The sequence below is a fragment of the Onychomys torridus genome, chromosome 8 (assembly GCF_903995425.1).
Source record: "Onychomys torridus chromosome 8, mOncTor1.1, whole genome shotgun sequence".
Classification (NCBI taxonomy): domain Eukaryota; kingdom Metazoa; phylum Chordata; class Mammalia; order Rodentia; family Cricetidae; genus Onychomys; species Onychomys torridus.
Genome location: NC_050450.1, coordinates 57636382 through 57658679, shown reverse-complemented (window position 1 = coordinate 57658679; position 22298 = coordinate 57636382). Strand labels below are relative to the sequence as shown.

The 22298-nt window shown below is 59.9% G+C and overlaps 2 protein-coding genes across 11 annotated transcripts in view; both read left to right on the top strand.

The window, feature by feature from the left end:
- Nucleotides 1-273, top strand: part of Dnah2 (dynein axonemal heavy chain 2) — a 100312-nt gene extending 100039 nt beyond the window's left edge. The window contains exon 79 of the mRNA XM_036195242.1: nt 39-273. Coding sequence (XP_036051135.1) covers nt 39-193 — 155 coding nt within the window. The 3' untranslated portion in view covers nt 194-273. The remainder of the gene's footprint in view (nt 1-38) is intronic.
- A 564-nt stretch (nt 274-837) lies between these two features.
- On the top strand, nt 838-22289 carry Kdm6b (lysine demethylase 6B). 10 transcript variants are annotated; one of them, XM_036197907.1, is made up of 25 exons: nt 838-978; nt 2816-3363; nt 3650-3924; nt 7379-7490; nt 12248-12365; nt 12607-12750; nt 12840-12981; nt 13177-13275; nt 13376-13595; nt 13681-13773; nt 13854-14015; nt 14096-14299; nt 14384-14728; nt 14819-16983; nt 17086-17212; nt 17290-17395; nt 18270-18475; nt 18576-18640; nt 18722-18793; nt 18888-19036; nt 19186-19300; nt 19401-19588; nt 19723-19864; nt 20475-20601; nt 20690-22259. In XM_036197907.1, exons 7-25 carry the CDS (start codon nt 12845-12847, stop codon nt 21137-21139), a joined length of 5172 nt encoding a protein of 1723 aa, XP_036053800.1. In that variant the 5' UTR covers nt 838-978; nt 2816-3363; nt 3650-3924; nt 7379-7490; nt 12248-12365; nt 12607-12750; nt 12840-12844; the 3' UTR covers nt 21140-22259. The 10 variants fall into 10 exon arrangements, with proteins under 10 accessions (XP_036053800.1, XP_036053803.1, XP_036053804.1 ...); XM_036197910.1 differs by having other exon boundaries at nt 2816-3924; nt 20690-20860; nt 20944-21037; XM_036197911.1 differs by having other exon boundaries at nt 2816-3924; nt 12248-12380; nt 20690-20860; nt 20944-21037.
- Nucleotides 22290-22298: the final 9 nt, after the last annotated feature.

Below are 22298 nucleotides of genomic sequence, written 5' to 3'. Positions count from 1 at the left end.
GTCCAGAGTCTGACTGTCTGTCTTTTCCTCCCCTCTAGGCATGTACTCCTGTCCCTGCTACTACTATCCCAACCGGGCGGGCAGCACGGATCGGACCTCTTTTGTCATAGGCATCGATCTCCGATCTGGAGCCATGACATCTGACCACTGGATTAAGAGGGGAACTGCTCTACTGATGAGCCTGGACAGCTGATCAGAGCTCCCCATCCCCACCCCCCGCTTCGTTCCTGCTGGAGAGGGTCGGGAGCCCTAAGACTTTGACCTAAAGCTGAATCTCAGGCTTTGATCTTAGCTGAAGCCAGCATATAATGGTGCCCCGGAGGTACCTAGTGGCGCTGGTGGTAAAGGCGGGAGACTTGGATTGGAGCTCAGCACAGTAAAACACATGCAAACCCAAGCTCCCAGTCTCTCAATGGTGGTGATCTAGTGCGTGTTGGGGTGGAGGAAACCGGAGGAGGGAAGCTGGGACTTACTCCTGGGAAGGAGTACGAACTAAGAGGGAAGTGGCCTCTAGCGAGAGGGAGGCGTGGCCTTGAACTACTCGCCGGCCTAGCCTAAAGGGGATGTGACTAAATCTCGGGGGAAGGGCTTGAGCGGGCGGGGCGGAGCTTGCTTTGGAAGGGCGCGGGATCCAAATGGAATAGAGATTTTTCAGGTGAGGGTCCAGGATAGGCTCTGTACACTGCACCCTAAGCATTGCAATCCTGACTCGGAATCCTGGTCTGACACCACAGCAGAGGCGAGCAGGACTGAAGCAGCAGCGGGGCGGAGCAGGAGAGGGACTTCAGCGCAAAGGGGCGGGACCACGGCTCGAGGGCGGGGTTGGGGAAGGGGGGGCGGGTGCGAGGGTTTGTGTTGGAAAATCAAACTGCGCCACGGGGTAGAGCGGCCCCCCCAGCCCCTGTCTGGGAGAGGGGGGGCCCGCTCGACCCCCAGGAGGCCTTGCGGACCCTGAATATCTGGGACCCCCAGAACCAGGTAATGGGGAGCCGCAGGGACTTTTGGAAAGAGGGAAGCCATCTCCGTGCAAGGGGGCGGGTCGTCAGACTCTGGAGGGGTCTGGCTAGGGATGGGCATTTGCGTCTTGGAAAAAGCAATGACAAAGTTGGGGCGCAAGACACCAGGTCCCCCAGAAGTGAACAAGGCAAAGGTCGCGGAAAAACTGGCCTTGGTTCCAAAGGTCAAGAGGGCCTGAAAGTACTCCCAGTCCCCGACGGGGACTTACCCTAGGGCGGGGCTCAGCGATCCCGAGGAACGAGACTACAGGGCAGTCTGCCGTAAGGTCTAGGGCAGGGCGATCAGGCACAGTGAGCCTCCAGTTACGGGGCTCCTTGCAGGCTCCTTGCAGCTCTTTCCCCTGGTGAGATGTGTATTTTTCATCCTTCACCATCTCACCAGGAGCGGTAGCCTTTCCCAGCTCACCACTCTCCAGCACAGCTTCTGCTCTCGTCCTCCCCGGTGCTGTCCCCACTTTTCTGTCCTCGGTTCCCTAGCCTTCGTGGGCTCTGGCCCTTTCTCCATGCTGAACCTTTCCCACGTAGCCACGAGATGGCGAAGATGAGACGCCCACCAGGCTTGCGGGTTGGGGGATCTAGCTATGACCTAGCCTGCGAGAAAGGTGCGCTGAGGTTCTTTGATTTCCTGTCATCCGCCTGGCACCCACCCCCACCTCACCCTTGTTCCAGGAAATTGTAAGCCTATGGGTAAAGGGCATAAGCCGGGGCCAGGGCCAGGTTCTCAGGCTATGCTTTTTTGGCCTAGAATAAACAGTGGTGAAAGGGCACGCGGGTCGGTCCCTAAGCTGCAGATGCGTTCCGACCTGTTGTGGCCGGTGACTGCGTCTTGGGGCTGGAGTGTGGGAAGGTCGAAGGCAGAACACCTAGTTCCGGGTGATGAGAACCCCGAGAAGCAACGAGCTGAGATGCTATAGAAGTGGTTCGGTTGTTCAGAGTAAGGCAGGACCCAGAAGCTAGCTAGCTCGGGTCGGATCTCGGGCGCTCGCCTGGGTTGTTTGCTCAGTTGCCAGAGTAACAGGCCAACGAGCGTCCCCCGCCAGATTCCCAAACTCTCCCTCTCCTGTCCAATCCGCTGTAGCGGACGTCGCCTGCGTCAGGGCTCTCGTGACCAATGGGGAGCTGGCGTTGCAGAGAGCCTGAAAGAGGGAGAGGGAGGAGGTGGAAGGAGGGGGAGGCGGTGGCTACCCGGGATCTGCACGTGCACTCCCACACGCACGGCTCCCAGTACACCCTCTTCCACAGCACGCGCCCAGGCCGTCTCTTGCGCCTGCGCGCGAGTCGTCCGCCCCCCCCCCCCCCCCGCCTTAGGTCTTCAGTCTGTGTTTGCAAACTAGTCCAGTGCTGCGTTTCTCAACCCCTGCGGGCCCAGACGTCTGGGTGGGTTTGCGCTCTTTAGCCGGGTGTCGGCTGTTTGTGTTCGTCTCTGGTGGGAAGGCAGGCTACCTGTGTTCCCAACTGCCACCTCCAGCTGGCGCCCCGAAGCTCCCAGGTGGGCTGGGCGGAGCTGTGGTTTCCGGCCCCCTAGGCTCAGTCGCGGCTTTCCCGAGCTCTCGCTTAGGTTGTTTCCACAAAAGAAAGCTTGTGGGTACATGCACCCATTCCCGAGGCCTCACCTGCCCGGGCCTAGCTGCAGTTAGTGACCCGGTAGGACACTGTGAGAAGCCCCTAGTGGTCCAGGTGACTTTCCTGGCCAGAGGGTCGTCATGCCCATTTTTTCCCCTTGTGATTTCCTGCTTTTTGGTATGCAAACGAAACCTTTCCCTCCCCTTCCCCTAACAGTTCCTTCTCGCTCTCTCCAGGGTTTCTTGCACCTCCCTTGGCTGCTTTCGGGCTGTCTGTCCCCGTCTCCACTCGTCCTTCTCTGCTTCTCCAGAGGGTTATATAACTCTTCCTCTCGGCGTGTCCTGATTTCAACTCCGCAGACTCCGCCCTGGAACAGCACGGGAGGGGCGGGAGAGTTGGGGACCCAGACAGATTCCGGCTGGCGGCCAGCTGGGGCACAGGGGATCCCGCAGATAGCAGACGGAGCCCCTCGGGACCCAGTGCCCTGTCCCTAGACTCCCGCCCCTAACCAGGGATCAAGCCCAGAAGAAAGAAGGCACAGTATCTCTAAGGGGCGTGTCGGGACAGTCAGAAATGTGGGTTGGGAGGTCAAGGCTGGAGGCTGAGAGGAGGAGGCAGGCGAATGACCGGATTCCCTAGGATTAGTCCTGCTGGGGTTGGTAGAGATAAAGGCAGGACGCCTGGGTTCCCTCCTTCGTCGTCTCCTTTCTGGGTTTCCAGAATTCCTATAGCTACTTCCCAGGAAACTTAGCCAGCGGCTTCTTCGCCCTGGTAGGAGTCAAAGGTCTGTGTTAGAGGTGGCCTGGGATGATGTCACTAGTGCACGTGCCCCGGGACGGTTGCCAGGCAATGCGATCTCCTCCCCTTTCCATTCCCTCCCACCCCTGCCCGGAGTCCCGTTCCGTTCCCGTGCCGTCTCTTTCCCCCTTCCTTTCCCTTGGCATTGGCATCCTGCAGGTGGGAAACCCTGGCCTGGAGTTCTGTGAGGGGGAGGGGCGCGGGTGTGGTGTGGCTTAAAAGACTTTGCTCCTTTGCTGGGTTGAGAGAATTCTGCGTCATTTTTTTTCTAGATTGCCACAGAAAAACTTCCTCTTCAATCTCCTTTCCCTCCCCACCCCCACCCGCACCCTCGGAAGAGTCTCTCCCACCTGCTGCACGGCCCAGTGGCATGTTGCCCCTTTCCCGTCTGAGTTGAAGTGTGGGTAGTCGCAAGACAGCTGCCCCGAAGAGAAAAATCTGTACGTGGGGTACACACACCAACTCATCCATGACACCAGCTTCACCTCCTCTCACCAAACTGAGAAAACAGTGTCAGGCTGAAAAGTCAAGGTCTTTATCTTTGTAGGTAGGTGGATCAGCTTCTGGCATTGCTCACTTTTGAGAGAGGAATTCAGTGATATCTCTGGCTGCCCTTCTTGGTGTTGGTGACGGATGGTATTAGTGTCTCCTGTCATATGCCTTAGAACTTGGACTGTCAGCTCAAACCTGGATTCTAATCCCAGCTCTGCAGACTAATGGGACTTGGGAAGGTCAAAACCTCTCAGAGCTTCCAATCCTTAATCTGGGACATTTAAATATCAATGCCTACCTTTTAACTGATGGGAGGGTAGTGAAATAATTTATGCAAAGCACTTAGCACAGTGGTTGGTATAAAATTAATACTGAACGGGTGTCATGAAATGCGTATTATTAAATGGTGTTAGTTACATAGTGGGTGGTGGACCTGTTTGAAGTAACTATCACTCGGGCTTGGATAGAGAAGAGTGGAGTTTTGCTAACTGGGGTGTGTGTGTGTGTGTGTGTGTGTGTGTGTGTACAGTGTATGGGGGTGTTAGGAATTAGCATCGACTACTTTATGTACCTTATTTGACGTGGGCTTTAGTCAGATTTGTATTGCCTTCTTTAGGTTTATTCTCCCCTCCTTAAAAATAGCTAAGACTATTCCTTTGGCTGTTAAAATAATTATGTTGTGGCTTATGATTTTCAATCGATACTCTGGTTCCCTCCCATGTTGCTCTCCGGAGCCTTTCATTTTGCAAAGGGACTCCACGGTTTCCCTAGCGGGGACATGGCTAGGCTAAAGGGGTGTGTAAAAGGTTGGGGTGGGTGGTGGAGAGAGACTAGTTGGGGGGGGTTGGGGGAGCGGTAGTTAAAGGAAGAGACCGGAAGGGAGGAGGAGGGAGCCTGCTGGTGGGGAGGGAGGGGAGGAGGAGGAGGAGGAGGAGGAGGGAGGGAGGGGGTTGGGGAGAGCCTGCTACAGTTCTTTGTTTGACTCCGGGACTCAGGGACGGGGAGGAGGAGGGAGGGAGGCAGAGGCTGCAAGAGCTGGGGCAGGCCCAGGAGGCAGAGGAGGGACCGTCTCCCCCGCCCCCCAGCCCCCACTCCCCCCTGCTGCTTCCCCCCTCCCTACCCGGACTCTGGGGGCACCGCCGGGGGACAGACACCCAGCAGGTAACCCCAGCCTGGCTCTCCCTCCCCCTGTCTTATTTTCTTCTACACCCTCCCGACGACCCCTTCCCGTCGCCCCGATCCCCCCGGCCTTGCCTTTCCCCAACCCTCCTTGTTCCATTTCCCCGAGTTGGGCTTGTCGCCTGCTGGCTCCGTCACCCTCTGTCTCGTGCAGCCTGACTCCCTTCCCCCCACCCCACAGTGTGTGCTCCCTGTTCTGCCCCAGGCACCTTTTGGGGTTCTGTCTCGCTGTTTCTCAGGCTGGCTTCTTCCGACCTGTCTCCAGGGGCTCTAAGGGAGGAGGGGGGTCCTTACCCTTTAATGGCCCCTCCAGCTCCCCCCCATTCTCCTTGTAGCAGTCTCTAGGGTGAGAGAAAACCGGAATTTGGGGGGCCCTCTGGAGAGGCAGGGAGCTGCTATGTGTTGCTGGAGACAGGGGCTGTGAGTGTGTGAGGAGGGGTAGGGATTTGTTAAGAGACCAGGCTGCCTCTCTGGTGTCCCTTTAAATGGCCCTTACATTTCTGGGGACTGGGGGGTGGGGTGGGGAGGTGGCAAGCTGCCTGCCTGGGGGGCAGGGCCCTTGGTTTGTCCACACCGTCAGGGGTGGTAATGATTTAAAGGGACAGCCTTGGTGTGGCCGCTGCCACCCTGGGCTGGCAGGAGGGGGAGCTGGCAGGCAGTGTCTGCAGAGGCTTGGCTGGTGAGCAGGGCATTTGAGGCTGTCTGGTACTGAGCCTGCAGGTCTGCGGTGCAGTGGCTCTGGCTGGATAGGTGTGAGCAGTGGGTGACAGCCTGCCCTGAGGGTGCTGAGTGTGGGCTTTCTCCAGAAGCCCATCTTTGAGTCCTTGGACTCCATGACCAAGAATCTTTGAGTCTGAACCACAGACTCTGTGGCCATCAGGTGGGGCCACTGGCAAACCTGAAGGCCAGCAGGGTGGCCGAGCACTTTGGAGCTGGTCCTTCAGCTTCCCCTTTTGTTGTCTGGTTATCTGCACAAGAAGGCCCCAGCCCCTCCTCCTCTTCCACATGCCCCCCCCCCCCCACCCCAGCTGTTGGACAGATGAATTACAGCCTCCTGCTTGGGGCCAAGGCTGGTAAGGGATTAAAGTTCTGAGGTTGGCCCTCCCCCACTCTGGTGTCCAGACACCCCTTCAGGCACCCTTCTGACCCCCTTGGCTGCTCCTCACTCCTCTTGGCTGGCCTGAGGCCTCCCTTCTCGCCACTAGACCCTTTCTGGCATACCCCACCTCCACAGACATTGCCAACTGCTGGGTAAGCGCCTCAGTCCTGAATTTGCCTCCCTGTCCTGAAGGGTTGCGGCCTCTAGCAATTTTCCCCAGCAGAAGGGCCTTACCAATCTGGTTTTCTCAGCCTGCAGCTGACCACTGCCCCTTAAGGGCCTTGCTTAGGTCAGAAATAACACCTCCCCGGGGGCAGTGTCGTCAGCAGCTACAAAAGCTTGCAGCACGTTGCATCATGGAGGCTGGGGGACAGAGGCCTAAGTCTCTGGGGCAGGGGGAAAGATGGGGGCTGGCAGGCCAGGAAATGGAGAGGCCAGGCAGAGCGCCCAAGTGTCTGGGTCCTAGGGCCAGGAGAATGGGAAACACAGGTCCCTGAGGAGTGAGTCTGAGGTGAGGGTTGACTGAGGTCTGACCCCTGTATCAACACCTGATTCTTGGCCCTAGACTTGTATTAACAGACCTGCTTCTTTGTATCTAAGGATTGGGAGGGAAGGGAGTGGGCCCCTGTCACCTCCTTGGGCCACACAGAGGAAGGAGGTGATGGGGAAACAGGATATGGCCTTGGAGGTGACATGGAGGGAGCCTGCTGCAGAGAAGGCACCTCCCTGTTGGGCCCGTTCATCTCGTCCAGCCACCTGTGCCACTTGCCAGGACCTGCCTATACCAGCCTAAGGGAACGGGAAGGGTCGGAGTCCAAAGGGTGGGGTTGACTATCTGGTGTCTAGTCAAGGTTGGGGAGGAACTCCTGGGCTGGAGGAAGCAGACCTGAAGCCTAGGGTCCACATTCCCTGGGGTCTGAAAGAAGGCTGACTTGACTCTAGGTATCAGCTGTTACTGAGCCTACTCTGGGTCCAGTCAGAAGAGGGATCATGGATTGGTGTCCACTGTAGACTTACTCAGGTGCCACAGCATGGCCCCCTTACCACCTGAACCAGGCTGCCTCTTGAGGGGAAGGTTGGAGGATGGCTTTTTTCCAGGTTGCCATGGAAACTGATTCTCTCATCTCATCTGACCTCTAGAGCCAGGTTTCTCTTCAGTGAGGGGCAAGGAACACAAGGGAACGCCTCCATTGTGGGAGACCCCACCTCTAACTGAAATCTTCTCTTTTAGGTTCCCCCAGGCACCATGCCAGCCCCATAGCACTACCCACACCACGACTTCTGCTGCACCCCATTGCTGGGGTGATTGTTCCAATGAGACTGAACACTTCAAACTCCATCTGGTAAGCTTGGCTGCTGAGTGTCACCCCCGTCCCCCAAGTCCAACTCTTCACGGCATGTTTGAAAATCTTTGCTATGATCTGGTTCATACCCACTCATCAGAATGGTCCAGTCCATCCCAAGCCTCCCCCAACATGCCATGCTTGAATGGTTCAGCCCTCCGGGCTGGAGCTCCCCTCTATCTCCTTTGAATGGTTTATCCCGGCACCTCGCCAGCCTCTCTACTACCTGGAAACCTCTTATCCACACACCCGGAGCCGACTCATTCCTAACTGAAGCAAGCTAGGGTTTGCACACTGGAGGTAGATGTGAGATACCCTAGTGATATTTCTTGTTGTGAAGGGGAAGGCTCTTCTTCCACAGGAAGGAATCCTCATGCTTATGAAAAGTGCTCGGGACTTGATGTGGGAACATGTTGGGGGTCACTGCCCTACAGCCAGCTCGTGCTTGTCACGGCGGTCTTCGAATCTCACCTCTCTGGTCTTCTGCGGCCCGTCCTCACCACGATGCACTGCAGACGTGCTTTGCACACCTAACTCTTAACTCTTGTGCGTTCTCAGCCCTTCTTCATCTTCCTCTCCTCCCTAAGCTGGGAACATGAGTTCTGTGATTCTTGGTTGCTTTTCCCCATCACTCTTTGAGTTTCTTGAATAGGACTGCTTTTTCCTCTCTGTCCTGTGTAGTATGATGGTTTGCACACTGGGGTGCCTTTGTAGATTTGTGCTGAATGAATGTTTTAACTGAATGTCTGCTTCACTGCCAAGAAACCTACGGCGGAGATCTGCTGTTGAGCGTCCTACCCACACCTTCTCTAGAGCATGTGCGACATTTGGGATAGTAGCACAGTGGAAGGCTGATCTAGGCGGTAGATAAAATTGAGGGAGAACAGGTCAGGGGCAGTCTAGAAAACATAGCCCAGCCTGTCCACTCACTTGCAGAATGATCTTGCTTGAGTTAGTTACCTGCCTTCCCAAGTGGTTTCCTCGTTTACAATATGGGGTCATCACGTAGCTCCTATGCCAGGTTTTGGGGGAAGAGTTAAAAGACGCATGTAAAGGTTAACGCAGTGCCCCACCATTTAATAAATGCTAGCAGTTCCCATTATGGTTGCTGCGGGCAGCTGTGGGGACTAAATGAGGATGCTGAGGAATGAATGGGACTGAACTTGACTGAAGGCAGACAGAGCCCCAAATAATTGACTAAACACAAGGACCACAGACCCAGTAGGAAGTCAGGATTCAGGGGAGTTGAGAGAGCCCGTCAGGCCTGCCTCCGATATTTCCCTGGCTCTCTTCGAGAACGTGGAGACAAACAGAGACGGGCATGTGCACAGACACACGTGATCACCACAGTGATGCAGAGGCAGACCCAGACAAAAGACTGAGACGGGAGCCAGCCAGACACACAGACAGAGACAGCCTCGAGGAGTCATGTAGACAGGGATAATGACAGGAACGCGCCAGACACAGGCACTGAGGGAGACAAGATAAGCAGATACGCAGGTGCACGCAGACACCCAGACCCACACACAGCCGACCCTGTTAGACCGACTGGCGAACACAGCGCCCAGTCAGAGGCAGACACAAGGCCCGCAGTGACACACCGCGGGCCGCCCGCCCTCCCGCCGGGGCCAGCACTGTCACTTCTCGACGGGGGCGGGGAGGGGCCGGCGGCGGGGGAAGGCTGGGGAAGGGAATCCCGGGCGGGCGGCCTGCCCGGCTGGCTGAGTCACAGCGGGAGCCTCGGCCCGCCGCCCTCCCTCTCCCTCCGGCTCTCCCAGGTGAGGAGCGAGCCGGTAACTTCACTAGCTTCCGCCATGCCGAAAGAAGACAGCCGAGGCATGGGGCCCGCGGGGGTCGGTCCTGGACCCGCCCCACCTTCGAGCCGGTGCGTGCCGGCCCGGTGCGTGCCCGGGAGGAAACCGGTCTGCGGGGGTCTGGTGTCTCGGGCCGTGTCCAGGGGTCTGCTTGCGGATCGCAGGCCTCGTGCCCAGCGTCCCTCTCAGAGCCCCGCGTTCCGGGAGCCGCGCGGAGGGGCGCCTCTGCCCCGAGCCCGGAGAGAGTTAAGTGGGTGTGATGGATGGAGTGCCTCTCTCCTGGGACTCTCGCGGAGGGGGGTCGGTTAAAGTCCTAGAGTCCAGATCCCGGATGCACGAGGCGGGGCTTGGCTTTGCCGGGAGTGCCCGGATGGAGGGGGCGTGGCTTAGGCCCAAGTGGAATTAACCCTTTCTGGGCGGCCGGCTCTTGGGGCTGTAGGTCGGGTTGTGGGGGGGGGAGGGAAGGAGGGAGGAGGCGGAGGAGGAGGAGGAGGCGGCGGCGGCTGGGTTGTCAGCCTCGGGAAGTGTGTCGGTCTCCCGGCCGGGTCGTGGACGTGTGCGTTTGCCTCCCGTCTGTCTTGGAGGCGTCTGTGGGTGTCTGTCTTTGTGCTTGTCCCCGGTTGCCCCCTCCCCGTGGTTAGTGTGAGCCCTGGGAGCCGGGGAGGGCCACTCCTGCCTCTAAGCGAGAGTGTAGGGGAGAGTGGCCGGCGAGCCTGCCCGCGGCGGCGGCGGCGGCGGCGGGGAACAGGTGTGAGCGCGGCGGCCGGGTGCCCGGCGCGGGGTGGGGCCGTCTGCGGGGACACGGAGGGGAAATTCCGCGGGACCCGGTGGCGAGCGGTGTGTGTGGGCTGAGGAGTTGTGTCTGCCTCTGACTGTGTGTCTGTGCGAGCCGAGGGAGGCGGGGGCTGAGTCAGTGGGAACAGGGGATGGTGTTCAGAGTGACTCACTCTCCCCCACCCCAAGCCTGATTCAGACCCTGAGAAGAAAGGCTTTGTTCGTGGGGCGGATGGGAAGTCAGGCGCCTGCGTCCCCGGTGGGGGGACACGGGTCGCCGGTGGTTGGCGAGGTCATGCTTTAGGGTACAGGAAGTTTTGTTCTGGAGCGCGCCGCCGTCCCCCGGGTGTCGTCGTGGGAGGTTGTGGATGGAGGCTGCAGACCAAGGGGGCTGGAGGGCGACGGGACTCGCTGGTTTAGGGAAAGCTGAGTCAGTTCCCCGTGGGAAAGGGGAAGTGGCAGAGGGGAAGTGTCATCATCGCAGGAGGGGAAGCTGCATTTCCTGGTAACTGGCGGCGTTCTGGGCACCACTTCCTTAGCAGGGTGTCTGCCCCTCTGACATCGGGCTACCCCCGAGCCGCCGTTTGTCCGCGTCTGGGGCAGCCGGTTTGGGGCTGCACTGGACCACATTAGCGTTGTGCGTGTCCCGGGGCTTGGCAACTGACGCACCGCAGCCTCAGCAGAGTTCCCGACCGGAGCTCCGCGGGAACCCAGGAGTCAGTCCGCGGAGCGCGAGCTCCCACCGGGGTCCCAACACTTTTCCACGCACAGACGACCTTGCCCCGGCGGGAGGGAAGACTGCTTTCGCCAGGACCCCCTTCTGCCTTTGTGGGCCGGGTGGAAATTCCCCCCCCAGCGTGGACTCGGCGGCCAGGGCGAACTTTCCAGCCGCCCCCAAGCCCTGGCCGCGCGCTCTCCCCCGGCTTCCTGCCCGGCGCTTTCTCCAGCTGGAGCGCTAGCCCCGCCCCCGCGGCTTTGTACTCGGCACTCGCCTCTCGCCGCTCTTTGTACTCTAGACTCTCCACGGACCGATCCCGGGAGCGGAGCCGGCTCCCTACCTGCGGGGACCTGGGGTAGGCGCAGGGCAGGAAGCGGCTTCTGGGCTCTGAGCGTCGAGGAGGGCGAGCTGGGGCTAAGGGGAGCGTGCCTAGGAGAGAGGAGGACCGTGTCCGTTGTGGGTCCAGTCAGCTTCGACGGGAAGGAGTCGGGGGGGGGGGGGGGGGGCGAGAAGGAGGAAGTGAAACGGGCTCTGGGTTCTTTAAGGGAGTAGGCGGTGAGAGTGGGACAGGGGTGATGTCACTGCCTGCTGGGCCCCGCCCTCCTCTCGCTCCCGACGGACCCCCCCCCTTTTACACACATCGCTTCCGCTGCGCAAGTGGCCACGTCACGGGCAACCCCCGAAATCCCCCCTCCCGGGGGGGGGGTGGGGGCCACGTGGGCCGTGGGGAACCGCGTGGCCCCGGCAGGGAAAGGGCACAGAGGATACAGGAGCCCCGGGAGCGAGAGGGACCACTGCACGGTGCTCAGCTGCCCCGAAGTTGGAGGGCTAAGGGGGGCCTGGCCGAGGGGGCCGGCCGGTGTTGGAGACTCGGAGCCAGGGACAGCGGAGGAGCTGGAGGAGGAACTTGGTAGGAGACTGGGGACTTGACCGTGATTTAGGACTGGGTCCGGCGCTGGAGGCGGAGCATTCTGCTGGAGGCGCTGGCGGGCCTGGGTGCTGCGGGGTCTGCTCTGATCGCCAGACCTGAGCAGTTCTCCCGGAGTGATCGAGCGGAGAGTCTTGTCTGTCGCTGGGCGACAGGCAGCGAGGAGGGGGAGCGCTGCCTTTGTCTGCCACGGGCATGGGTCTGCTGTCCGTCCTTGGGGTGGACAGACAGAGGACGACTTGGACAGCCTGGCGGGGACCGTCGCCAGTCGGGTGGACGTGTGAGGCCCGTCCTCGGGTCCAATAGCGAGTGATTTCCCCATCCGCACTTGCGTGGGTCTCAGCCAGCTTGAGGTTACTGCCCTGCCGGCCACCGGTTTCTGATCCCAGATGTGGACCCCAGGTGGGAGCCTTGGGGTCACATCGGGGTCACCCTAGGGCGAGCCCGTCTGACCGGCCCTGCCGCTCCTCCTCCGGAGGCCGCCGAGTGCTCGGCTAACCTCGCTCCTATTGGTTCCTGCCAGGCTGTTACTGAGGCGGAGACAAGGGTGATGATTGGCTTTCTGGGGAGAGAGAAGTCTTGGGATTGGCCGAGTCTCTGAAGCTTTTGAAGCTGTGAGAGGACGCTCCCACGGAGGCTGGGTGAGCAGCCGCGCGGTAGGTCGCCCGGGTAGCTCAGGGCTGGGAGCCTGTCAGACTGTACACCCGCCGGGTTGTACCTGTTGTTGACTCTGTCCCCGCTACTTGTCCCATATTCCTGTCATTCCACGTGCGGGCTCCTAGAGGCTCCTTACGCGGGTGTCTGCCCTGGCTTTTTGCCCTCAGTCTTCCATTGGGCCCCGGCTGTGCTGACAAGTTCACTGTACTTTTCTTCTCGCTGTAGAATTGGTCGTGGAAGGCCAGATACTGCCACCTGGAAATAGTGGGCACTCTTGTTGAGAGCAGTCGGAGCTGGACCATCGTACCAGGGAGCTGGGGCAGGGGGGCGTGCCCCATCTCCAGGGCTCCTGGGGCCACTGCTGACCTGGTAAGGGGGAAGGTCGGGGCTGGCTTAGCTGAATGTACAGATGAATGTTTAGTCCCCTGTTAGAGCATGCTCTCTTGTCCCTGACTTAGGCTGGATGCATCGGGCAGTGGACCCTCCAGGGGCCCGCTCTGCACGGGAAGCCTTTGCCCTTGGGGGCTTGAGCTGTGCTGGGGCCTGGAGCTCCTGCCCACCCCATCCTCCTCCTCGAAGCTCATGGCTGCCTGGAGGCAGGTGAGAATTGGGCCTTGAGTCCTATCTCCAGGCTTTTCTCTTCTGGTCTTCTCTACCCATTTCTGACATTCTCCATGAGTTTCTATTATTTGTGGCCCAGACACCAGCCTCACCAGTCAGCTCTTCTTCTAACTCCTCCTTTCTAGGGAGCAAGATTACTCCTGGCAATTGGTAACAGACCTTTTCTCTTTACAGATGCTCTGCCAGCATTGGGCAGCCCCCTCTCCCTGCCCCTCTACCACCTTCCCATGGCAGTAGCTCCGGGCACCCAAACAAACCCTATTATGCGCCTGGGTAAGCGGGGGGATTCGAAAGTTCTAGGATCGGAGGTAAAACTAGGGCCTTGGAATGTTCCCTTAAGCCTGATCGATCACTCCCAACTCCTCTCCTGTAGGACACCGGCCCCAAGACCCCTCCACGGCAAGTTGGAATCCCTGCATGGCTGTGTCCAGGCACTGCTGCGGGAGCCAGCCCAGCCAGGGTTGTGGGAACAGCTGGGACAGCTGTATGAGTCAGAGCATGACAGCGAGGAGGCCGTATGCTGCTACCACAGGGCCCTTCGATATGGAGGAAGCTTCGCCGAGCTGGGGCCCCGCATTGGCCGACTGCAGCAGGTGAGACAAGGCAGGACACAGGTGGCTGAGATTGGCCATCCAGCTCAATGTCCGGTTCATCTTAAATCTGCTCTTTGCCCCCCAGGCCCAGCTCTGGAACTTTCATGCTGGCTCCTGTCAGCACAGAGCCAAGGTCCTGCCCCCCCTGGAGCAAGTGTGGAATTTGCTGCACCTTGAGGTGAGGCTGAAGCCCGGTGAATCAGGAGAGGGAGTTGTAGTCGGCTGGGGCCATGCCGTCACCTCTCTTCTTGTTTTTAGCACAAACGGAACTATGGGGCTAAGCGAGGGGGTCCTCCAGTGAAGCGATCTGCAGAACCCCCAGTGGTACAGCCCATGCCTCCGGCAGCCCTCTCAGGCCCCTCGGGAGAGGAGGGCCTGAGCCCTGGAGGCAAGCGCAGGAGAGGCTGTAGCTCTGAACAGGTATGACTGTGGGTGGGTCAGCAGGCAGAGAGGAGGAGGCAGGGACGGGGCAAGGGTTTTCAGGCTCTCTTCTCTTCTAGGCTGGCCTTCCCCCAGGTCTGCCGCTCCCTCCACCCCCACTACCACCACCGCCGCCGCCGCCACCTCCACCGCCACCACCACCACCACTGCCCAGCCTGGCTGTTAGTCCTCCATTTCAGCTGACTAAGCCAGGGCTGTGGAATACCGTGCATGGAGATGCTTGGGGCCCCGAGCGCAAGGGTTCAGCACCCCCAGAGCGCCAGGTAAGCCCCTCTCTAATACTTGTGACCTTTCACCTCCCGAAAGCTGTCCGTTCCATTCCTCACTTTGTGGCCTCCTCTCCACAGGAGCAGCGGCACTCGCTGCCTCACCCATACCCATACCCAGCTCCTGCCTACACTGCTCACCCGCCCAGCCACCGGCTGGTCCCAGCCACACCCCTCGGTCCAGGTCCCCGACCCCCAGGAGCAGAGAGCCATGGCTGCCTGCCTGCCACCCGTCCCCCCGGAAGTGACCTTAGAGAGAGCAGAGTTCAGAGGTCGCGGATGGACTCCAGCGTTTCACCAGCAGCATCTACCGCCTGCGTGCCTTACGCCCCTTCCCGGCCCCCTGGCCTCCCCGGCACCAGCAGCAGCAGCAGCAGTAGCAGTAACAACACTGGTCTTCGGGGTGTGGAGCCGAGCCCAGGCATTGTACGTGATGACCTTGGACTGAAGGTGGGTGGATGGAGGTGTCCCTGGGGGCTAGAACAGCACTCTGATCTCCCCACTCTGTCCTTGCAGCCCGGCACTGACCATTACCAAACTCCTGCGCTGGAGATCTCCCGTCACCAGGCCCGCCTGGGGCCCTCGGCACACAGCAGTCGGAAACCATTTTTGACAGCCCCTGCTGCCCCTCCCCACTTATCCCTACCACCTGGGACCCCGTCATCCCCTCCACCCCCGTGTCCTCGCCTCTTACGCCCTCCACCACCCCCTGCTTGGATGAAGGGCTCAGCCTGCCGCTCGGCCCGAGAGGATGGAGAGATCTTAGGGGAGCTCTTCTTTGGTGCTGAGGGACCTCCCCGTCCTCCCCCGCCCCTTCCCCACCGTGATGGCTTCTTGGGGCCTCCAACCCCTCGCTTTTCTGTGGGCACTCAGGATTCACATACTCCTCCTACTCCCCCAACCACCAGCAGCAGCAGCAGCCACAGCAGCAGTCCTACTGGGCCTGTGCCCTTCCCTCCACCCCCCTATCTGGCCAGAAGTATCGACCCCCTTCCCAGGCCATCTAGCCCAACACTGAGCTCCCAGGACCCACCTCTTCCACCACTGACTCTTGCCCTGCCTCCAGCCCCTCCCTCCTCCTGCCACCAAAATACCTCAGGAAGCTTCAGGCGCTCGGAGAGCCCCCGGCCCAGGGTCTCCTTCCCAAAGACCCCCGAGGTGGGGCAGGGGCCACCCCCAGGCTCTCTGAGTAAGGCCCCCCAGCCTGTGCCACCTGGGGTAGGAGAGCTGCCTGCCCCAGGCCCGAGGCTCTTTGATTTTCCACCAACTCCGCTGGAGGACCAGTTTGAAGAGCCAGCTGAATTCAAGATCCTACCTGATGGGCTAGCTAACATCATGAAGATGCTGGATGAATCCATTCGAAAGGAGGAGGAGCAGCAGGAGGCAGGCGTGGCTCCCCCACCCCCACTCAAAGAACCCTTTGCTTCTCTCCAGCCCGCTCCATTTCCCAGTGACACAGCCCCAGCCACTACCGCTGCTGCCACCACTGCCTCCACGACCACCACCACGACCACCACGACCACCACCACCACCCAAGAAGAGGAGAAGAAGCCACCACCAGCCCTGCCGCCGCCACCGCCTCTAGCCAAGTTTCCTCCACCTCCCCAGTCACAGCCCCCAGCACCTCCACCAGCCAGCCCAGCCAGCCTGCTCAAATCATTGGCCTCTGTTCTTGAGGGACAAAAGTACTGTTACCGGGGGACTGGAGCAGCTGTTTCAACCCGGCCCGGGTCCTTGCCCACCACTCAGTATTCCTCTAGTCCTGCATCAGGTGCTACCGCCCCACCGCCCACTTCAGTGGCCCCTAGCGCCCAGGGCTCCCCCAAGCCCTCTGTTTCCTCGTCATCTCAGTTCTCTACCTCAGGCGGGCCTTGGGCCCGGGAGCGCAGGGCAGGTGAAGAGCCAGCACCAGGCCCCGTGACCCCTGCCCAGCTGCCCCCACCTCTGCCGCTGCCCCCTGCTCGTTCTGAGTCTGAGGTGCTAGAAGAGATCAGCCGGGCTTGTGAGACCCTTGTAGAGCGGGTGGGCCGGAGTGCCACCCACCCTGCAGACCCAGTGGACATAGCCGATCCGGTGGACAATGGGACAGAGCCTCTGCTGCCTCCTGCACAGGCCAAGGAGGACAGTGGTGGGGCAGCGGCGGCAGCGGCAGCAGCTCCAGGTAGTGGCAAGCGTCGGCAGAAGGAGCACCGGAGGCACAGACGGGCCTGTAGGGACAGTGTGGGTCGTCGGCCCCGGGAGGGGAGGGCGAAGGCCAAGGCCAAGGCTCCCAAAGAAAAGAGTCGAAGGGTGCTGGGGAACCTGGACTTGCAGAGTGAAGAAATCCAGGGCCGGGAAAAGGCCCGGCCTGATCTAGGTGGGGCTTCCAAAGTCAAGACACCCACAGCTCCAACGCCCCCACCTGCTCCTGCACCCTCTGCTCAGCCAACACCCCCATCGGCCCCCGTCCCTGGGAAGAAGACACGAGAGGAAGCTCCAGGGCCCCCAGGCGTGAGCCGTGCAGATATGCTGAAGCTCCGGTCACTTAGTGAGGGGCCTCCCAAGGAGCTGAAGATCAGGCTCATCAAGGTAGAGAGTGGCGACAAGGAGACCTTCATTGCGTCTGAGGTGGAAGAACGGCGGCTTCGCATGGCAGACCTCACCATCAGCCACTGTGCTGCAGACGTCATGCTTGCCAGCAAGTGAGTCGGGGGCTGTAATACCCGAGGCTGCCTACCTGTCCTAGGGACAGGCTCCCGCTCGTTACCTCATGGTTCTGACCCTGTTCTGTGGTCTCCCCATAGGAATGCCAAGGTGAAAGGGAAATTTCGAGAGTCCTACCTTTCCCCTGCCCAGTCTGTGAAGCCGAAGATCAACACTGAGGAGAAGCTGCCCCGGGAAAAACTCAACCCCCCTACACCCAGCATCTATGTATGTGCCATTGGGTTGGAGTGGGGTACTTAGAGCCTGGGCAGAGGCTCTGACCCAGTGTCTCCTGGTTGTCTTAGTTGGAGAGCAAACGGGATGCCTTCTCACCGGTGCTTCTACAGTTCTGTACAGACCCTCGGAATCCCATCACCGTGATCAGGGGCCTGGCTGGCTCACTTCGGCTCAGTGAGTTTGGGGGGGAAAGTATGCAGATGGCTGTAAGGATTGTGGTATGTGGAACCCTTGGAGAACCACCCCCATGCTTGTGCCCCAGAGATTCTAAGGACCTCCTGTACCCAGTCAGGCACAGGCAATGAGAAGTGCTCTGAGTGGTATACCAGCCAGCCTTGAGATGTCCTCATCTGCCATTTCTGTCCCCACAAGTGGACGCATGGGAAGATGGATCTCAGGAGTGGTTAGAGTCGCTTCTGATTTTTTCACTGATTTACAATGAAAAGAATGAGCCAGGCGATGAAGGCCTTTAATCCCAGCACTCGGGAGACAGACGGGCAGATCCCTGTGAGTTCAACCTGGTCTACACAGTGAGTTCCAGGACAGCCAGGGCTACAGAGAAAAACCCTGTCTCCAAAAACCAAACAAATGTAAAGAATGGATCACAGACTACTTCTGATCCATGGTTTGGTTTTTCTCTTTTTTGATCTTTTATTGTACAAATTGTAAACAGTGTATAAACTAGGGGAAGCTATGTAGAAATGTAAAGGTTAGCCTTGTTTCCTCGCTCTCCTCCCACTGAGGAATTCGAAGGACATTTCAAGCTTGACTCCACCTTTCACTTGTTCCAGTGACCACCTGCCATTCAGTGAGGCCTACTGTGTGGCCATATGCACGTCTGAGAGTTCTAGCTGAGAGACTGAGGCCTGAAGTTGAATAAAGGGGCTGGGGAGGGCCCAAAGAAGGCAGCCTTGCCAGCTCCTTGGTGCTGACTGAGTTCTGCCCCATCTGCTGCCCCTTCACCCGAGGCCTGGCCAGTCAGTTGGAGGGGCGAGGGTGAGTTGGGCCTCCTGTCCTGGGTGACACCCCGTTTGGCACTCCCTCACAGACTTAGGCCTCTTCTCCACCAAGACACTGGTAGAAGCCAGCGGCGAGCATACCGTGGAGGTGCGCACCCAGGTGCAGCAGCCCTCGGATGAGAACTGGGACCTGACGGGTACCAGGCAGATCTGGCCCTGCGAGAGCTCCCGCTCACACACCACCATCGCCAAGTACGCGCAGTACCAGGCCTCCTCCTTTCAGGAGTCACTGCAGGTGAGGCGCATGCGCAAGCGGCAGCAGGGGTGCTGGGCCCTGACCCGGTGGGCTTCGGGGCGTCACTGACCCAGACCCTCCTCCCCACCCGACCGAGCAGGAGGAGAAGGAGAGCGAGGACGAGGAGTCCGAGGAACCGGACAGCACCACAGGAACCCCCCCCAGGTAAAGTGTAATTTTGCACCCCCTGGCTGTGCGCTCTGGCCCCCTCGGCTCGCCAACAACCCCTCCGCCTTTTCCCAGCAGCAGTGCGCCGGACCCCAAGAACCACCACATCATCAAGTTTGGCACTAACATCGACCTGTCTGACGCCAAGAGGTCAGTGCGGCTAGACCGGTGAAGCTGGCCTGAACCCCTGCCAGGTGCCGGTCTGCGGGACCCTCTCACCTCGCTGGCATTCCCGTGTTCGCAGGTGGAAGCCCCAGCTCCAGGAGCTGCTGAAGCTGCCCGCCTTCATGCGGGTAACATCCACAGGCAACATGCTCAGCCACGTGGGCCACACCATCCTGGGCATGAACACGGTGCAGCTGTACATGAAGGTCCCTGGCAGCAGGACGCCAGGTGTGCTCCTCGCCCTGCGCACACGCGCACGCGCACCGGTGCGGAAGTGCGCACTCGGTGCTCAGCCCGCTGGCCAATGAGGGCAAAGGGCGGGGCTGTCGGGGCAGCCTTGCCTCGGACCATCCTTGACGCTCCATCTCCCTCTGCAGGCCACCAGGAGAATAACAACTTCTGCTCTGTCAATATCAACATCGGGCCCGGGGACTGTGAGTGGTTTGCGGTACACGAGCACTACTGGGAGACCATCAGCGCCTTCTGCGACCGGTGCGCACCACCCCCTTGCTAGTACCCCCCCCCCCCGGCCGCCGCCACCTCAACGGGTCCCCGGGTCTCCCACCTGACCCTGTGGCTGCCCACTCCGCAGGCACGGTGTGGACTACTTGACTGGTTCCTGGTGGCCCATCTTGGATGACCTCTATGCGTCCAATATTCCTGTTTACCGCTTCGTGCAGCGCCCCGGGGACCTCGTGTGGATCAACGCAGGGACGGTGCATTGGGTGCAGGCCACTGGCTGGTGCAACAACATTGCCTGGAACGTGGGGCCCCTCACCGGTGAGAGGAAGGGGTCGGGTCGTCAGGGTACAGTGAAGGGTGTGAGGAGCGAAGGCCTGTGCAGGAGAGGTGGGTCTGAGGGAAGAGGGGCCCGGGACTGTCTGCGAGTCTCAGGGACTTCCCCTGGCCTGCAGCCTATCAGTACCAGCTGGCCCTGGAGCGCTATGAGTGGAACGAGGTGAAGAACGTCAAGTCCATTGTGCCCATGATTCACGTGTCCTGGAACGTCGCTCGGACGGTCAAAATCAGCGACCCGGACTTGTTCAAGATGATCAAGTGAGGCCCTGTGTGGTTAGCGGCCCCCACCCACACCCGACAGGCTTCCCACCCTTGTTCTCCTGGCGCCCGCTTGCTGGCTCTTACCCATGTCTTCATCCGCGTCTGCAACGCGTTCACAGAAGTCACTGTGCCGAGGAGGCTGACCAAACCCTGTTCTCATCTCACAGCCTTTGTTTCCCGTGGTACACACACGCGTGCACACACATGCGCGCGCGCACACACACACACACACACGCGTGCACACACATGCGCGCACGCACACACACACGCGTGCACACACACACGCGTGCACACACATGCGCGCGCGCACACACACGCGTGCACACACATGCGCGCGCGCGCACACACACGCGCGCACACACACACACGCGTGCACACACATGCGCGCGCGCGCACACACACACGCGTGCACACACACGTGCGCGCACACACCCTTGAAATGTCAACCGTGACGCACTCAAGACAGGAAATACAACTCAGAAATGAAGAGGGAGCCTGGGGAAGTTCACGGGGCTAAGGTTTTGGGGCCCAGCCCCTGTCCCCCGACCCCCCCATCCTCGGCACATCTTCCCCGTCTCGTCTCAATACCACCTCTGGCCCTTGCCAGGTTCTGCCTCCTGCAGTCGATGAAGCACTGCCAGGTGCAGCGGGAGAGCCTGGTGCGGGCAGGGAAGAAAATCGCTTACCAAGGCCGCGTCAAGGATGAGCCTGCCTACTACTGCAACGAGTGCGATGTAAGTGGGGTGTGTGGGCGCCGCCCGCCCGGCCCCAGGGTGCCCGCAGTGGGCCGCCCGCCAGCTGACAGCCCCTTCCCCCCGCCAGGTGGAGGTGTTCAACATCCTGTTCGTCACGAGTGAGAACGGCAGCCGGAACACGTACCTGGTGCACTGCGAGGGCTGTGCGCGCCGTCGGAGCGCCGGCCTGCAGGGCGTGGTGGTGCTAGAGCAGTACCGGACGGAGGAGCTGGCGCAGGCCTACGACGCCTTCACGCTGGTGAGAGCCCGGGGCTCCCCCGAGGGGCGCGGGGCGGCCGGGCCACCCCCGGCGCTGAAGCCAGGCCCCGTCTGTCCCTCCAGGCTCCCGCCAGCACGTCGCGATGAGGCCGACCGGACGCCCGCCCGCCCGCCCGCCCGCGCAGGGCAGGGCCACCAGCACACGCCTGGGCTGGACCTAGGTCCCGCCTGTGGCCGGGAAGGGGGTCGGGCCCAGCCCTTCCGCCCTTATTGGCAGCTCCCCTCACTTAATTTATTAAGAAAAAAAAATTTTTTTTAACAAATACGAGGAAAAAAAAAAAAAAAAAGGAAAAAAAAGGGAGGCGGGGAGGGGCGGCAGCCCTCGCCCAGCAGCGCCTCCCCTCACCGACTTTGGCCTTTCTAGCAACAGACACAAGGACCAGGCTCCGGCGGCGGCGGCGGCGGCGGGGGTCACATACGGGTTCCCTCGAGCCTGCCCGCCGCCCGCCGCCCGCCGCCGGCGCGGACGTCCGCGGCTCGTGTACATAGACGTTCGGCAGCCGAGGCTTTTAATGAGATTCTTCTATGGGCTTTACCCCCTCCTCTTTTGACTCCCAATGCTTAGCTGTGATCCCCGTACGTGTCTCTGTTTATCCGCTTGGTTATGATTTGTATTTTTGTTCCTTTTTTGTTTTTGGTTTTTAATTTATAACAGTCCCACTCACCTCTATTTATTCTTTTTTTTTTTTTTTTTTTTTTTTTGGAAACCCGACCTCCTGCACCCCCAAGCCATCCCTCCTGCCTCTTCGGGAGGCCCGCTCCTGGGCCCCCCTTGAGCCCCAGTATCTGTCCGGGCTTGGCCCGTCCGTCTCCGCCCGCCCGCGGCTCCAGCCGGGCTCTCATGGTGCTCAAACCCGCTCCCCTCCCCTACGTCCTGCACTTTCTTGGACCAGTATCCCCACTCCCGACCCGACCCCAACCCCACCTGAGGGTGAGCGACTCCTGTACTGTAGGGGAAGAAGTGGGAACTTAAATGGTATTTTGTAAAAAAATAAAATAAAATAAATAAATAAAATAAAAGTTTTAAAGAAAGAACTATGAGGAAAAGGAACCCTGTCCTCCCCAGCCTCGGCCAATTTAAAAAGCATTGGACACCTCCACCACCACCATCCCCCCCACCCCCCTTTTTTTTAAAGGCGTGAAACAGCCCAGGGCAGGGCCTCACTGGGGCAGGGACACCCTGGGGGCAGTTTCTCTGGGGCTTTATTTTCGTTTTCTTAGTTCGTCTTCTCCCGCTGGGGCTGCGGAGGGGTGGGGGTTACAGTCCCGCCCCCTCGCACTGCACTGTCTCTCTGCCCCAGGGGCAGAGGGGTCTTCCCGACCCTACCCTATTTTCGGTGATTTTTGTGTGAGAATATTAATATTAAAAATAAAAGCAGGAAAAAAAAAGGGGGCCTTGTGTTTTGATGCTGGCCGGA